This window comes from Xiphophorus hellerii, chromosome 21 (assembly GCF_003331165.1).
Source record: "Xiphophorus hellerii strain 12219 chromosome 21, Xiphophorus_hellerii-4.1, whole genome shotgun sequence".
Lineage (NCBI taxonomy): Eukaryota > Metazoa > Chordata > Actinopteri > Cyprinodontiformes > Poeciliidae > Xiphophorus > Xiphophorus hellerii.
Genome location: NC_045692.1, coordinates 22,565,699 through 22,583,683, shown reverse-complemented (window position 1 = coordinate 22,583,683; position 17,985 = coordinate 22,565,699). Strand labels below are relative to the sequence as shown.

General features: G+C 38.6%; 2 protein-coding genes across 3 annotated transcripts in view; one reads left to right on the top strand and one right to left on the bottom strand.

The window, feature by feature from the left end:
- Positions 1-1,870, top strand: part of drosha (drosha ribonuclease III) — a 533,117-nt gene extending 531,247 nt beyond the window's left edge. Inside the window, exon 36 of one of the 2 annotated variants that reach the window (XM_032550765.1) lies at positions 1,511-1,870. In XM_032550765.1, coding sequence (XP_032406656.1) covers positions 1,511-1,641 — 131 coding nt within the window. In that variant the 3' untranslated portion in view covers positions 1,642-1,870. The remainder of the gene's footprint in view (positions 1-1,510) is intronic. The other variant, XM_032550766.1, reaches the window with a different exon arrangement.
- Positions 1,871-2,976: 1,106 nt separating this feature from the next.
- LOC116711452 (cadherin-6-like) overlaps positions 2,977-17,985 on the bottom strand; it is a 95,402-nt gene continuing 80,393 nt past the window's right edge. The window contains exons 8-12 of the mRNA XM_032550771.1: positions 16,442-16,578; positions 14,026-14,147; positions 11,289-11,406; positions 9,422-9,673; positions 2,977-8,117 (exon numbers count right to left, since the gene is read on the bottom strand). Coding sequence (XP_032406662.1) covers positions 7,615-8,117; positions 9,422-9,673; positions 11,289-11,406; positions 14,026-14,147; positions 16,442-16,578 — 1,132 coding nt within the window. The 3' untranslated portion in view covers positions 2,977-7,614. The remainder of the gene's footprint in view (positions 8,118-9,421; positions 9,674-11,288; positions 11,407-14,025; positions 14,148-16,441; positions 16,579-17,985) is intronic.

Genomic DNA, 17,985 nt, shown 5'->3' with positions numbered 1-17,985 from the left:
TCCTGTTTGTTCTGTTCTCGCAGGCTTAATGTGTCGTATCGGACTTGGAAATGGCTGCGGCCAAGTTGGCAGCAGGAAGGGAACCCAAATCAAAGTTTTCAGTACTTTCCTGTGGAAAACTACGAGTTTGTGTAGCCAAATTTGCAGCCTTTTCTTTCTGCTTTCGGAAGCCAAGATGGAAACATTCGTCAGCTTTGGAAAGGAGCAGCTTTGTGCAAAAATTTAAATGCATCTTTTAAGGATTTGAACATAAAGTTACAGTCAGATCAGTTCATTATGGGTGTAACATCTCACTGTTTCAGGCCTGTCACAATAAATTTTACTGGACAATAAATTGTCTCTGAACTTTTTGTGATAAACAATATTATTGTTCTGAGACCATTTTCAGATAATAATGGCTTAATAATTCAAGAATAAATTATAAAAGTTCAATAAACTTTAAATTCTAATGAACATTTAAACACTGAAACTGAAAGACATTTTAAATATCCAGAATATGTAAATAAAGAAAACAGAAACAACAAATAAAATGAATTATAAAGTCTCTGTAGACAAATTTATCTTTCAAAAAAGGGGATATTGAGACCAAAACACCAGACTGAAGAGTTTTATCATCCAGTATTTGATAAAAAAGGAGAAAAATTATAAATCAAGCAAATGAAAATTGAGTTTCTTTTAATTTATTATGCAGTTAATTGAGTTATTGTTTATTGTGACAGGCTTGGTAGAAGAATGATTCTGGAGAAAAATAATTTTTTGCACTTTTTAAATTTGCTGATTTGCTTTTATCGCCAATGTGTTCATACACAACCATTCATATTTTCTCAACTACATGGTTTTCATTGACACTAATAATTTTCTTATAACTTACATACAACCACAAGGACCAATTTAATTATGCCATCATAATTTACATTTTCCATAATTCCATAATGTAGAAAGTTGCCAGTAAATTACAACAATGTGAAAAATTACGAGACCACTTCAAATGATCAGTTTCTCTGATTTTACTTTTTATAGGTAAATGTTTGAGTAAAATGAAATTTGTTCTTTTATTCTATGAACTACTGACAACGTGACTCTGAAATTAGCAAAAATTTAGCATTTATTTGCAGAAAATGAGAAATGGTCAAAATAACGAAAAAGATGCAAAGAAAACAAGTTCATATTCGTTAAGAAAACAATACGAATGTTTTAAGAGTTCAGAAATCAATATTTGGTGGAATAACCGTGAGGTTTTCAATGGGTTATGTAGACTTTTGTATGATTATATCAGATTTAGCTTTATTGCCTCTAATGTTGTTTTACTGACCTCATTTAGAAGTGTCTACTTGTAATTGAGCCATCAGATCTCGCAGTTATCAGGCTGAAACCAAACAAAACGGATCAATGTAAGGAAATATCAACAAGCGGGTTTAGCCGCAACATTTGACCTAAAACAGCTCATTTAAAAACCGTCACTGCTGTAATCTCTTAATTTGCTGACCTCGTCTCTTCTCTCTCTTTCCAGATAACTTCCCACAAATGGCTCATCAGAAGCGCTTCATCGAGCGGAAGTACCGTCAAGAGCTGAAGGAGATGCGGCGAGAGCGCGAGCGGCAGGAGAAGGAGACGGACGACGGCGCGGAGGCCAGGAAGTGACGGAGAAGCGTCAGCCAGTCAGGCCAGAGCTAGTGAAAGTTGATGGAGTTAGGGTGAGTCAGGAAGCCACAAATGTACAGTTTTGTACTTTTTATGTCTGAAAGGTACATCTAAAGCAACCGCAGGACGCACTGCGTTACCAGAGCAAGCTAACAACTAGAAACAAGAAGTTTTTATAAGATGGGATATGAGATGAGATAAATAAAGCTTTAAAATTCTGCTATAACAATCTGTTGTTTTCTTTCCGATACAGAAAAACTGTTTTGAATTGACTTCAAATGGTTCCTTTTTTTAAGAAAAGACATAAATATACTGAATTACTCATTTGTTTGATAACTCTGCACCAGTACAGCTCACTTTAAATACACCAATAGCTTCACAAGCTAGGTCAAATATGAAAAAAAAAAAAAAAAATTAGTTTAACAACCAATGTAAAATAAATAATAAACTGGCAAAAGTAGGTCAGCTGTCAGTCAAACGTGTAAAAAATAATGTACAACAGATCTTCCTTGAAATAGTTCAGAAAGTTCAATTACACTGCAAAAACACAAAATCTTACCAAGTATTTTTGTCTAGTTTCTACTGCAAATTTCTTAGTAAGTTTTCAGCCAGAAACTGATAATAAATTATTAGTTTTTCATCAATATTAAGGAATTGTTGAGTTAAAACAGGCTAGTTAAAACTAGTTAAAACTAGTTTTGTCTCATTTCAAGTGTACAAAGATATTTGCATCAGAAACTGCACCAAACATACTTGTTGAGATTTAGTTTTTCTGATGTAGGAAATGTAAATATGATATAATAATAAAGGATAAGGTCGCTAAGGGCATAAAGCGTAGAGTTAGACTGAATAGATCTGCCGTTATGGATCGGGCACATTCTCATTTAATACCCAATCTATAATTTTTTCAATATTGGGACCGATACAGATATTGATATCGGATCTGTGCATCTGTAATTCTGAGAGAAATGGCTAAAAATGGTCCATTATGCTAACAATGTCACCATCTGTTCCACATTTGCCACTCCTCCACTAATAATCAAAATATATCTCTCACTTGTGATCCAATTGGCTGTCTCACAGATCTTAATTATAGATTGGTTAATTAACAATTTCCCCAGCTCAGACGCCTCTGGATCCAGCTATTTAACAACGGCAGACATATTAATAACTATCTATGGTGGAGTTGGGTCTCTTCATATTGAGATTCATTGTAGATAAGACGTACATACCTGAGAGGGCCAGAAAGTGTCTGGTGTGTGTTCGCCTGCAGCTGCTGTCACATTTTTCAAATTAAAGTTTCCATCTTTCACAGAAAACCTCGCTGACACGGCCTCATTTTAAACATATTTAATGTCATATAAATATTCAGTACAAAATATCACGGTTTACAAAGCAGAGTGATGAATGGCCGGTCGCGTCGGGCCTCCGCAGACTACCACTAGTTCTCAGATTGTTTCTACATGAACAAAACTCAACCACATTGCCACCGACGGAGTTATAGCATAGAAGAGGCGAGGCCCACCGCGTCTGCACATCAACAACCACAGATCTACTGCATCTGGACTTCAGTGTCGCCAACCGTTAGCCTCACACACCAGGAAAAAGAAAAGAAAAACCCAATAATGGTGACATGATTATACCCCATATGGAAACGGTAATATAAAACACTTCTGTTTACATCCATTTGAGATTTTTAATGGACGCCAGCTAGCTATCTGGCTGATAATTAACTAACTTTGAAAATTTAGCAACCCGCAGTGGTGACAATAACAAGACAACCACTCCACTAGCCTAGGCAAAAAGTTGAATAAGTAACCCAGAAAAAACAAGAGCTTTCTGATGACTGTTACTAGCTAATATAGTTAGCTTTCAAATGCTAGCTGCTAAAGCTAGTTTGTAAAATGAAATGTCATCAGGCTTATATCAAACTTTTTAATCCATCTCATAGTTACTTTACAATGAAATCAAAGTTTATTAGTTTAGCTGCTTTGCAATTCTAATCATTAGCATAAAGAAGTTTATTACAGCTAGTAGCACTAGCATTGTGAAGCTAATGCAGTGATTCTTGAGTCATGTTAGGTTTTCGCTATATTCAGCTGCCTTGCTATGCTAATGATGAACTAGTTGGATTGTCCAACAGCCAGGTAGTAGGAACAGGTAGCAAACTGTAGATTTTTTGTGCTATGTAAGTGTGTAGCTTAATTAGCATCAAAATGCTAGTAACCAAAGTGGAGGATTGGCTAGTTTAGAACTATTAAAATGTTATTTGTCTACTTTTATGAGTTAGTAATGCTAATAATTATCAGGCATATGTTGGTTAAAACTAAATTCTGAATTTTAATGCTAATGATGCTAACTGTTATTACTGTAATCAATCTCCAGCAAGAGATTTGCATATTTATTAGTGCCCCCATGCTAATGATCAATCTACTAGGAAGTTTACTTGATCATAGCATAAATACATGTAGACAGTGGGATGTGGTCGTACAATAACATTTTCTTCTTTAAAGCAGCTAATATTTGAAATGCTAGTAGCCAAAGAAGTGGATGGTTACCAACCTTGGATGGGAATGTAACTTTCTACTTTTATATGTTAAATATAAAAATAACTAGTAGTAACTCAGTTCTATTTATTTTTATTTTTGTTTACCTGACTAAACTCAAGGCAGCAGGAATTAGCATACTGTAGCTTATCTGTGAGAAATGTAAGCAGCTAATTTGGATAGCTTCAAAATGCTACTAGCCAAATGTTAAAATCCTTGTCAACTTCTGTATATTGAATCTTAATCATTTGCATTAATAAATGAAATGTAATCTGCAACATTGGCTTTGCAGTGCTACAGATGCTAATTGTTAGCATTGTTAGCTTGAGTCTAGCAAAGATGTGTGTAACTCTGTGGGTTCTTAATCTGAACATGCTGGTCGAATAATCGGACAGAAGCAACCATTTAGATTTTAGGAGGAGAATAAACCACACAGCTTTCTTCTGAATGTAAGCTAACTGGATCTCTTTACTGAGGATGAGAATTATTGTGTTGCTAACTATGCTAATAGCTAGCATATGCTAATAGCTAGCATAGTTAGCAACACAATAATCTCTTCTCTTGTTCTAGCTGAAGAAACGTAAATCTTTATTGGTTTATTCAGAGTTTGGTAAATCAGCTTGAATGATTTTTAAATAAAAATTTTAGAACTTGGGTTTAAAAAAATAAAACATACTGTTTTCATTTCTGTTATAGTGGTTAAATTAGTCAGGCATAAAACTGGACAGCTAGCTGTTAGACTGGTTTTCAAAGTTGGACCTGAAAATCTTTTATATTTATTAAAGAATTTTGTGATCAGATTTAAAACTTGTGCTAAAAATAAAAGTATGATACCATTATTGGTCTAGCTAGCTGTTGGCTTGGTGTATTCCACTGCTTTATTTCAGTTTGCTGCATGTTTTAGATGATTTCTTTTAGGTTCTAACTCAAGTGGGAAGTTGTCACCTTGTCATTGGTAACCACTGGTTGCTAGGTTATCAAGGTTAGCAATTAGCCAGATTTATGTGATGAATCCTCCTGCTCCAGTTATACTGCCTCTGTTTTGACTTTATCCTGTGCTGATGATTAAATTCTTATCATAGCAACATTGCTTCAGTCTGAAAACTGAAGTTAATAAACAAAACAACATTTTATAGTAACCTCTCAGAGTTTTCCAGCCTCTATAATCAGCCAGCATGTTTAATAGCCGTCACCATTACAGACGGAGAGAAGAAAGTAGCTCTTTGGCAATTATGCCATTGTGTTATTTCTGTTCCAAATGTCTAACAAATGTCAGCCTCTTCACAGGTTGGCCTTTTGTTCCAGCGAGGGCAGAGCATGTTGTAGTTTCTCCCCTCTCAGAAAGAGACACTGGGCTGAACTCAGAGCTGTTTACTCATCTTCAGAAGGTCTTTGACTAATTCTGTTAATACTGCAGCTTAAGGATCGCTCGCCTTTGTTTTCCAAATCACATTTAAAGCGAACCTCTCGTGTGTCCTCGTCGATGTGCTGACCTTCTCTCCGAGCTGAGGACAATCTTCTGGGTTTAAAAGCCTAATTCTGCGCCGCTCAAAGGTCAGGTGCCCCTTCGATAAGCATCTTTATGGAGGAGGCTGGAGGTCCCGCAGGAAATCAGCTGGGTAAAGCCGAGCGTTTGCTCTGGCTCCACAGCGAGGTACAGCGCATGTAATGAGGCGCGAGGAAGGAAAATACTGGTCCTCTTTGCTTTTTGGCACATTTCTGTTGCACAACTGCTGCTTCTTAGTCCAAAATGTCAATACCAGCACTTGATTCGGACGTTCTGGAGGCCGATGAGACTTTATTCCTGGGAAAAACAAAATCTAATCTAAAAAGCTAAAATCTATTTTCATTCATTTTTAAAAGCTCAATCTGCATACACCACTTGTAATATTAAAATTTTCATAACGGCCACAAAACATTGGCATGTTAACAGAAAGTTTAGTGGAAGGATAAAATTATAGAAAATGCCTGGATATGAATTTTTACAAATCAGGATGGTGGAAAATAGTGGTTGATAGTGCTGTAACTCTTTCTACTGTTTCTTCGCAAGCAGTCAATTAGATGTGTATAACCAAAACTTTCTACCTAGATAAAAAGGGAAGTGACTCAGAACTTCTTCCATTTCTGGTAAAGTCAGCAAGAAGTTTTAGCAAGACCAGTATTTTCCTTATTGGATCAGATTAAAACTAAAATAATCTGTGTAGGTAGTTCTTAAACATTCCTCTACTGGGAGGAAATAATCCATCACCTCACAACGAAAACCTCAAAACTGTTTACATTTAACTTTATCTTGGTGTATAGCAGACAGCAGCTGCGTTTCCATTACAAATGTGCGCAAAGAATAGTTGATTTATTTCGCAATTGCTGTGTTTCCATTAAAAAAGAAACGCGTTAAAACCATGCGGCGCCATTAATCTCCATCTACTTCCTGTTGTCTTCTTTGCCGTTTCCGCCAGTGGAGAAACATCAACAACATCCGGTTGTTGATCACATGAATCATTGGATGCGAAAAAAGTGTTTCTATTGCAGTTTCGTCAAATACATAAATTTTGATACAGCTGAAAAACCATATCAGCCATCAAGCAAATTTATTTTCTTAATTCCAATTTGCACAATTTTACATTTAATTAAAACGCAGCTAATGAAGAATGATATTTGAGATAAATTAGTTAAAATATTTAAAAACAATCTCAATCATTTAACAACTTGTAAATTTACAACAAAGCCATTTATTTAATCAATGCCTGTTATTGTACGCAAACCATCGATCGTGTTAGAAGCACTTCACTGCCATCTAGTGGTCGGAGTTCTGACCAATTCTGCATAGCAACTGAAAACCATCTCTTTTAGTTCTTTTAGAAAGTGGCAAATTTATTTTCATAGTCACAATTTGCACAATTTTTACGGTGAATAGAAACGCAGCTACTGCCTGGTGAATTAAGCTCAGACTGAAGAAGTGGGGAGAGAGATAAAAATCCCTAGAAAAGGAAACTGTACAGCGGATTGTGTCATATTACCGTACGTACACAAGCTAAGATAGAACTCACAATATGCAGCATGTTTTAGTCCCAGAAACACTGAAAAATACGTCGGCATATCCGTTGGTCACCAAGCTGCTTGTAGAGTCCGGAAGTCTCAGGCAGCTTCGGGAAAAAAATGTAAAAAACAACTAAATAAAATCTGTTGATATATTCGGGCCTCGTTTGGACCTTGTATACACACACACAGAAAAAAGAAAAAGTCTTCACTGCGTCCCTGCAAAAACGCAACTAACACTGACTGGACACACAAAGCCTACGTCTGGTCACCGGAGGGACGGCTGGACTGCGCAGGAACCCGACGTTCACGCCGGCCGCGCCTCCACAGGCCCAAACCGCCTGAAAGTCCAGATTTCACGTCACGCTTCCGTCCGTGCGTCGGGTTCTTGTTAGGAGTCGCTGTCGTCGCCGCCGTACATGTCCGCCAGCTTCTTGAAGCGCGGCCCCCACTCGCTCAGGTAGTTGTAGTCCTGGTCGCCCTCAGTGGTCACCGACTCCAGCGAGCTGAGCGACTCCACCACCGAGCCGTTGCCCTCGTAGGCGTAGGTGGCCAGCGAGTCGTACGGCGGCGCCGTGGGGTCGCTGTCGTTGTCCTGCAGGCGCTGGTTGATGAAGTCCCTCACGTCGCCGTTATTGTCCCGGCTGGGCGGCGGCGGCACCACAGGCCGTCGGACCGGTGGGTAGAAGGTCTCGGGGATGATGTCCCGCCGCTGCTTGTTCTCCTCGATGGCCTCCGGGTTGCGCAGCGTGCCAATATCAAAGGCCTGCGTGTCCTCCTCTCCTCCGCCCTCGTCGTTGTAGCTGACGACGTTGTCCCTGACGTCCTCCTTGGAGATGATCAGAGGCTCCTTCTTCCTCTGGCGCCTCAGGGCGGCGAACAGAACCACGATCACTGCGGCACAAACAAACACCACCAATCAGAGACTTTGTTTTGAAGGCCGCCGACCCTCCAGAGGGAATCGTCCATGTTTTCCACTGATGTTCATGGACTTTGTTCAGCACAGACTGGTACCACTACATTATGCATTGTGTCCGCTCAGGGCCACCGTCTTTAAGCAACATGAAGGAACCACATATGAAGACATGAAGCTTCAATCAAAGCCTAATTCTCTTACACTGCAAAAACACAAAATCTTACCAAGGATTTTTGTTTAGATTCCAGTTCAAATATTTTAATTCACAAGTAACTTTTCAGCCAATAATTCCTTAATATTGATAAAAAAATGCCAGTTCCACTGGCAGACTGGTAAAATGTGAAATAATCTGCCAATGAAACCGGTATTTTTTATCAATATTAAGGAATTATTGACTTAGAACAAGCTCCTATTTCTTGCTGAAAAGCTACTTACCAGTTATTTTTGGTTTAGTTTCAAGTGCAAATATCTTAATACGCTTTAAATAAGACAAAACTGACTTTTCAGCAAACTATATGAACTTGTTTTACGTCAAGAATTACTTAATATTGATGACAAAGTACTAGTTTCACTTATTTCACTTGTAACAAGACATTTTCCACATAAGTGAAATAATCAGCCAGTGGACCTAGAACATTTTTTAAATTAATATTAAAGAGTTACTGACTTGCTGAAAAGTTACTTTTGAGGTATTTGGGGTAGAAACTATATAAAAATACTTGATTTGTGTTTTTGTAGTCTAAATGTTTCAGTGACATCTGGACTGAGCAGTAGTTCATTTTTACGGTTTGAGATCCTGACAGCCTACTAGAAAATAATATTTCAATTCAGTTTGAGATCAAGGTTCAAATCAGGTTTTCAGGTAATAAGCCGTCACCAGCTGCCTGTCATGATCAATTGTTCCAATAGTTTTGCAATAAATTATAATATAGTTTTGAAACCATTTTCAGGTAATTAATGTAAGTCCGTTCTCTCAAAGACCGGTAAACTATTTTCTAGATAAGATTTTTTGCTTTTGCACTATAGACGTAAACATCCTTCTAAATCTCAGGATTTTAATTAATCTTTTTATTTATTAACGTTTGTCACCCTGAAACTCCAGTGAAACTCTGGCGCCGTTGGTCACAGTCGGCTCAAACTAAATTATGACGGCAGCTGTTGTTCCTGACAATAATCCACCCACCAGAGGAGTCGCTTCAAATTAAGAAGTGAAATATGAAACCGCCTCTGAAACACCTGCCAGGGCTCGGACTCCTCCAAGCAGTGGAGCTCATTAACTCACTGAGCAGGATGACGACGCAGAGCAAGATGGCCACCAGGGCGCCGGTGCTGAGCCCAGCCCTCGCCGTCAGCGCCTCCGGGTTGCACAGCTTCATGTTGCCCTCGCGGTCGCAGGTGCACACCCTGATGGTGAGGGTGTTGGTGCTGCTCTGCACCGGGAACTCCCCGTCCGTGATCACCACCGGGACGTGGTACACGCTCTTCTGGAGGCTGTTGTAGCTGTTCCTCCTGGTCAGGATCCAGGCCGTGTTGTCTGGAGACAAGCAGGTCCACAGGTTCAGAACCGGCATGCAGGCTGCACAGTGTTACACTACTGACACAAATGGTGGGATTTCATGGGACATACCATTATTGTTAGCTAAATAGATCAGCTTGCAAAACATGTCTGCTACATTTTTTTGCCTTTCTACGAGAGCGTATTAGGGCCCAATGTGGAGCAAAAATCTCAAAAAATGTTTAGACAAATTTAGGAAAAATCAAAAACTCGCTACAAGAAATCTAGAAATTTTCTAGAAAAAAATTGGACGTTTCAGAACCTTAAAAGTGGAACATTTTCGACTTTTGTAACTCAGTTATTTCCACGTTTTTTGGCAGAAGTTTATAATCCATCTACAACGGCCATAATACGCCGTCGAACCTTTCCGAATCAGCTGTTTTAGGGTTTTAAATCCAAATAATCTGCTGCTGGTCACACCCACCAACTGAACGTTTACACTCATACGTGAAAATGGCTGCAGACAGATGCACAATTATACAACCATACATCTTTGAAAATCAGAAGTGGAGCCTCCTGCACAACCAACAACAATACAGCAGGTGGTTTCTGGATGGTAAGTCAACAACAAAACACTTGTCTTTTCCAGCAGCCATTGTACAGCAGTAAAACCAGCTGACAAAAATGTGCTGGAGCTCAGCTGGGGTTGCTAGGTAACGGCGCTGTGTCTGTAGAATGTCATTCAACATTTCAGAGGTTTTTGAAACAGCTCATTTTCCAGACACTAAAAAATGTGAACTGACAGAAAACTGTTTTTTAAGTGATTGGACCATTTTTAGAAGCAACACAAATGAAAGCACAAAATTATTACAAAAGGTTCTTTTGCAATGTGTTTTGAGACGACTCTTGTCAACGAACTGTGTAGATCGGCGGTTTTCAAAGTGTGAGGCGCGCCTCCCCTAGGGGGCGCCAGAGCACTTTAGGGGAGGCGCGGTGCGAGGGAAAAAATAAACCGGAAAAGAAGCTATCTGCTTGCTGTCTTGCGCATAGCGTGCGTAATTGTTTTTTCCTCTGTATGCCTCCGCTCTTTCATACAGCACGCTCTTTTAGCTCGAGATAAATTGTTTAGATGAGCCACAAAAAGAGCTCCACGATTTTGCAACTGTTTAGGTTTTTGATTTATTTTTTAATTTCAAGGAAATGTGCTACAGATGTGTTCCAAAGATCTGATCAAAATGTTTTTGTTAAGATGTGAAAACACTGTTGGTATCTCAAACATTAAACTCAGAATCTCAGATGTAACGTTTGTTTGAGAAAACGGTTGAAAAATGAGTTTGGGGTTCTTATCATTAGAAAAATGCCATACAAAAACCCTGATAAAATAATTAAAATGGGAGGAAATGTTTTAAAATGTTCATGTGTTAAATTTCATTCGGATAAAGTGTCATTTTAAAAGATGAGATGGTTCTAAAATAAAAGCAATTAGAAGGTGTTTTGTTTGTGTGTGGGTTGATTATTGGGGGGGGGCAGCAGGCATTGTGCTCCTTGGAGGGGGGGCTCACCCTTTCATACTTTGAAAACCCCTGGTGTAGATGAACTGAATCGAAGGTGTGGGCCTCCACCTCCACATCAGACCCAGAGGTTGTGAACTGACCTTTGTTGTCGCGTACGGAGAAGTTGGCCTTTCCGACGGCCTCCGGAGCCAGACTGAAGATGAAGCGATGTCCTCCGAGCGGCTCGTCTGGATCCGTCGCGCTCACGATTTGTATCCTCTGCAACGAAGGAAACGCAAACGTCAGATGTTACAGTGACCCGTTTCTGAACCCTGAAAATGTTCAAAACATAACAGCTCTGAATTGCAACAATGGATGTGAAATAAATGTGATTTGACTTGGAAAGTATAAAGAAAGCCTCCATGGATGCGTTCCAGCATTACACACCAGAGGATCCTTGGTGGGTTTCCAGGATGGGGTCATTAAAACAAAAGCACATGTGCAGGAACCGATCCAGGACTTTCCCAACAAAGGGAAAGGTGGGGTGTTGATTGGTCGTTTACTGACTCGATTCAGGAGAACCAAACTTTATTTTTATCTCTTTAAAATAAACTGCTGCACTGAGCTTTACTCTAATGTATTTTATGGACTCCAATGTTGCTTTAGTCAACTTTTTTTTCTAGAAGGAATTAGGCTAACGTAAAATCCGGCCCATTATTAAACAGTCAGGAAAGTTGTAGCACAAACATTAAAATAATTTTAGCACAATTTTCCTCCATCAATACAACAGATTCATGATTTGTAAGCAAAAGAAAACAGATTAAATTTATTAACTGTTTTAAAGCTTTAATCCCCGTTTTTTAAATTATGACGTAATTAAAGAATTTTTCTGCTTCAAATTCACAACTTATACTCTGAACTGATTCTTACATGACCTGTAAAGTAAAAAATATATACTTGGTACCTGTAGGTACTATAGTACCTGTCTGACAACATAAAAGAGGCTTAATAATGTCAACAAGCAACACTTTTTGTCCAGATGTGGAACATCCTTCAGTCTTCTTTAAGACTTTAATGTTGTTCTGGTTCCTACAACGATGGATTAGGATCAGCGTAGATAGAAAAAAGGTGAACATTTCTGCCAAAACATTATGCATTTTATAGATTTTATAAATTTATAGATTTCTGAGTTTGAAAGTCAAAGATTTTATAATTTTCAAACTCAAAATTTCCTAAAGCGTTTTTTTTTTTTTTTTTTTCTTTCTAGAACATTTCTGAAATGAACCTCAAGATTTCTGAGATTTTTGGTGGAAATCTACAATGGCCTCAGTACGCCGTCACACGTTCCTGCCTCCTTGGGTAAAAAGAAAATATCTTTCCAATCTTGAGAAGCTTGTACTGGTCTTGAGGAGCAACTCAAATGCTTCAAAATCTGTAAAAAGTTGCTTGTACACCATAAAAAAAAAACTAATCAGTTCTTTGGTGCCTCTTGTGATGTCATCAACCCAAGTAAACCTAAAAGCAGCTCAAGCGATGCTATTTTTGTTCATCTGCTTTTAAAGATGGCTTTCATGTCATCCTACATACTTCCTGACTCAGACATGTCTGACAGTCAGTGTACATTTATTACTAAAAGAAAAATAACACAACATTAAATCCTTTCTTTAAAGATTGGTGACGTCTTATTTTTTTATTGCAGCTTTCATCTTAAAACTAAAGCGTTGATCAGTCCGAGTTTGTCTCTAGTTTTTGGAATGCATTTTTGAACAGCAGGAGTTAAAAAACGAGGTCATTAGAATAAAGTCAGGCCTTCATTTATGCACAGGACAATCCTTCAGCCTACTGGGTCTCCAACAACCCTGACAGAGACCCAGGCTGCTTCCTGATGTTTTTATACATTATCTCCACATTTACAAGGCCGGGTTGTCAACCCTCCCTTTGTTGCAGACTTCCTGTGTTGCAAACATTTCAACATGCATGAATCACACAATAAAACAGCGATTGGACATAAAAACAGATAAAAGACAGTTTCATCCTTGCAGACAATAAGCGGAATTTTTTTTGTTTTTTAAAGCAGCATCAGAAAGACGGGGTTTAGATTTGGCCTTCTAGTGTCCAAACTGGCAAATAAAGCCAACTTCTGTTTTAAACTTTAAACTAAAGCCATTAAACTATGTTTTCTTTTTTTAAAATTTATCGCTGGAGCGGTTCAAATGCCAAACGGACCAGAAACAGCTCCAGAAGCTGGACAGGAAGCAGACAATAGAGCAGGGCATTCTGGGTAAATACAGCCAAAACAAACACGCTAGCCCAGCGCTAGTGGGAGAAATGGTTTGTGGTCTTTTACCAACAACAACTGAGAAATCAGAAAAAACCTGACGCCAATCCACTTTTGTTTACATTTCATGAAGAAGGAAGTGGTGCTCAGTGTCTTCAGGCGTTTTGATGTTGTTTCCTTCAGTGGTTCTCGATGCAGCGCCCCCACAGGTGAGGAGGGGAACATGCTTTTTAAACTGTTTGGTTTGTTTGACACAAAATGTAAGAAATGTTGCAACTTTGGTTCCCAAGCTTAAGTGGGAAAACACTTTAGATTGAGTAAATAATCTGTAGCTGCTGGCTTGAGTAGCTGTTAGCTTCAGTAGCAATAACCCACATCGCCACGCTCAAAGAACTGAAGTTAATAGATATTCCTTTGGCTCTACCTTTGATTTCTTTATTCTATTTGAAAAAGAGAGAGTTTTTTTCAGGACCTGAGATGTGGAACAAGCATCTAGTCCTTTTAAAACACATGTGACAGACTTGCAAATTCTCTCTGAGGTCTGCTAATTGGACACCTAATCCTAGCAGTGAGGTCCGGATGAAACCATGGCGATGGCTTTATGTGCTGTAATAACTGACCTGATTAGCCTTGGCGTTCTCACACACAAACGTCTCGTAATTGGTGGCAAATGTTGGAGCGTTGTCGTTGACGTCCAGCACTCTGATGTATACAGGCACACGGCTTATCTGTCGCGGGTTGTCTGGGAAACACAAAGGTGGACACAGTGACTTCACACGGATAATTATTCCCTCACACAAGTGTGGTGCTGAACATGTGTGAGACTTTGGCTGCGTTTCCAGGCAACCGCTTACATCTAAATCAAATTATGTGTATATAAATAAATAATGGGTTGTTTTGAAAGAAAAACTAACACTATGCAACAACAAATAACAGCTTTTACTGTTTTAATCTGTTAAGATAAGACTAAATGTGAAATCTGTGCAGAAGTTTGAAGCGTTTCAATCACAATAAGTGAAAATGAGACACATTAAGTGAATTTATTATAACTGCAACTTCAAAGTAATTACAGTAATTGAAAAACAGAAAACTGAAGTTTGCTGAAAAATTACTTTTGAAATTTCCAGACTTTAAATGTCAAACTAATGTGAATTTCAGATATGATTACGATTTTATTTATACAAAACATCCTGGTTGATCCAGTGAGTCTCTCTGGAGGAATTTCAGGCCATTCATTTTTGCAGAAACAGTTTTAATTCAGCAAAATTGTTTCACATATCATGAGTCCAGATTTGAAGTTGCTCCACACCATTCGTTTGTTTTCATCTTTGGTTCGGATCAATGTTCTGCTTCCTACACTGATTGATGAACATTTCTCTTTAGGATTGTCCGCGGTTCAATCCAAACATCAAGTTGGAACCACCGCCATGTTTGAGTCTTCTCCTGAGATGCTGTTCAGTTTACAGCAGATGAAATGGGACTCACATCTTCCAGAAAGTTCCTCGTTATTCTCTTCAGTCCACAGAAGATTCTCTCCAAAAGTCTGGCTCCAATGGAGTCCATTTTCTGTGCCGCAGTGCAAAGCGGCAGACGCTGGAGTTGGCAACTTTAGCAGCAACCAATCAGAGACTTGAGTTTTTATCCGGGCACTGATGCGGATCAGCAGGTCATCAAACCGGGCTCAGGTGAGACAAAAATGGTGGTGAAAGTGACCATAAGCCCACAGCTATGTGGTGAAACTCACCAAACTAAAAACACCTCTGAATAATCTGGTCAATCCAGACACCAGATATTAACAGGCGCCCAACGTTCTCTTGCTTCCAGTAATTAAATCCAAGCCACTTTCTCAATTTCACCTGCTGTTAAAGAGACTGTTAAAAGTCCATCCCTTCATTTAACACTACGATACCCATGATGCATCTGCTTGTTTTGGTAGTATCAATTTCGAGTTAGTTTCTGTGCTTTGGTGTGGCTGTGGGGCATAAAGCAGCGCCAACAGATCAGGAGCTGCCATCTGCTATCAGTCATTCATTAATCATGTGTGTATGAGGCCTGTGTGTGTTTTTATTATACAAACACACACACAAACAAATATATCGATATGCATAACTCAGCCTCTGTACCCTCATCTACCATGTAGCTTCTCAGGGTTTCTCCCAGTGTATTATAACTATAATCAAAGTGCAAACATGTCCAACTTGATGCGTCTGACACTTTTTTGACGTGTGGAACAGATTTGGTCTGAACTCGCTCTCAGATGTTCTTCTGTCACCTCCTGGATCATTCGTTGACAGGATCTTGGAGTAATTTTGGTGGACAGTCCAGTCCAGGTAAAGCTCAATGTGGTTCTCTGGAATCCCAACAACTTTCTTTCCCTTCTTTGTTGAATTTCTTTAGCTCAGGGCATGAAAGCTACTTTTTCAGAAACAACCAGGTTGGTTTGGGTAAAGTGAAAACAGAAAAAATCTGTATGCTGCCAAAATTCAAAACCTTACCGAGTATTTTTATTTAATTTCTTGTACAAATATTTTAGTGCACTTGAAATAAGACAAAACTAACTGTCAAGTAACTTTTTAGCAAGATATAGGAGCTTGTTTTAAGTCAACAATTCCTTAATATTGGTAAAAACAAAAAGAACTAGTTCCACTGGCAGATGATTTCAATTGCAACATTGGAATAATGTTACTGGAGCTAGTATTTTTTCAACAATAAGCAATTATTCACTTAAAACAAGCTCCAATTGTTTGTCAGTTTTCTCTTATTTCAGATATTTGCACTTGAAACTAGACCAAAAATACTTGGTAATATTTTGTGTTTTTGCAGTGCAGTGGAGCAAACGCCTCTTCACAGCCCTGCTTCAGGGGTAGACACCAGGTAAATCAGGCCTCTTTATTCAGATTTCTACCATACAAGTGCTACTCACATTTGGATGATGAACAGTATTTACCAGCCAGTGCTTCACTTCAACATCCAAAGATCCAAAAACCCAATTTGGCTGTCAGTATGCAGGGATACAGAACCGTCTGCTGTACTTACTGAACTCTGTGGCGATGACGGAGATGTTGTGCCAGGCGTTCTCCTCTCTGTCCAGCTCCCGGAGGATGAACACAGAGCCGTTTCCTGCATGGACGTTGAACACTCGGTCCATGTCTGTCCGCCGGTCGATGGTGTACCTGCACCAAACACACACAGAGGGATGAAAGTCTGTGGAGACGGTGGTGTGTTTATCTGGAGGGATCACTTTAGAGTAAATAAGGGGAGAGAGATCAGGTATATGTCTGGGTAAGAGACTTTACCGGCCTACCTGTGGTGTAATGCTGGAGTGAGGCGTACTAAAGGCTCCATTCAAGTCTGACGGTGCTTAAAGTATGTTTCTTTGAGCAAGTTAGATGGGTCTGTGGTCTATACAAAACATGCTTAATATATTTTCTTGAATCTAGCAAGTGGTTTCTGGATGGTAAGTCAACAACAAAACTCTTGTATTTTCCATCAGCCATTGTACAGCGCATACAGGGGTAAAACCAGCTGACCAAACGTGCTGGAACTCTGCCTGGGTTGCTAGGTAAAGGGTAAAACTACTGTGGTTGCTAGGTAACGGGCAGTGCCTGCTGATTTGTGACGTTACACGCTGGAAGTTTTTGAAACGGCTCATTTTCCAAACACTAAAAAACATTAACTTAGTGCCAAAATCAAGTTTTTTGTTTAAGTGTTTGGGTTGTTTTTAGAAACCCAAACGGAAGTACAAAAATGTTCAAATGTGAATTTTGCATCATAGGTCCTCTAAACATTTTATTGCTAGGCCTGGGAAATATGGCTTAAAGATAAAAATCTCTGATTTTTTCAGATACAATTTTAATCGATTTGTTTTTCTTGCTTTCTTTTTTCAACAAGGAGTTACAAATGACAAGATATTTGAAAAAAGTGTTTTTTATTTCAATCAGTTATGCAATGGAACATCAGGGCTACCAGAAATTTAGCTTAATTAATTACGAGAATAAAGTTGCAGCATAAAGGTGCAATTTTACCAGAAGGACATTTTAGATTCTAAGAAAAAAATAATAATTTTAATGAGAAAAAAAAAGCTTTGACAGTTATAAAGATCTGATATTACTAGCAATTTGTGAGGTTCTTTCTTTGAAATCCAAAGTCCTGCTACTGGTATTAGTCAGCAGCTTTATTCTTGTAATAAAAAGGAAAAACTGTAACTTGTCCCTGGACTTCAAAGTCTAAATAAATAGAAACTGTCAGACAAAATGGCCGCCCGAGATGCGCCGACGTCACTCTAAACTATGGAAACGCAATAAATCCAAAACTTAAATCTTTAAAAAACAAAAATTGTTATAACTCAGCCCTAATTATTGCATGTAAAGTAAATGATTTAGTTAGAAAATGACACACAACAGTCTGTATCCCGTTATTTAAAGTCCATTTTAAAGGAATATCATAAAGTTTTGACCAACTTTCAACTAGAAAGACCAACGATTCAAACTATAATAAACAGCTCACTACAGTAACACATGTAAATTTACTAAAGGGTAGCATATTTTAGGAGTTTATATTCCTTAATTATGATGATTATG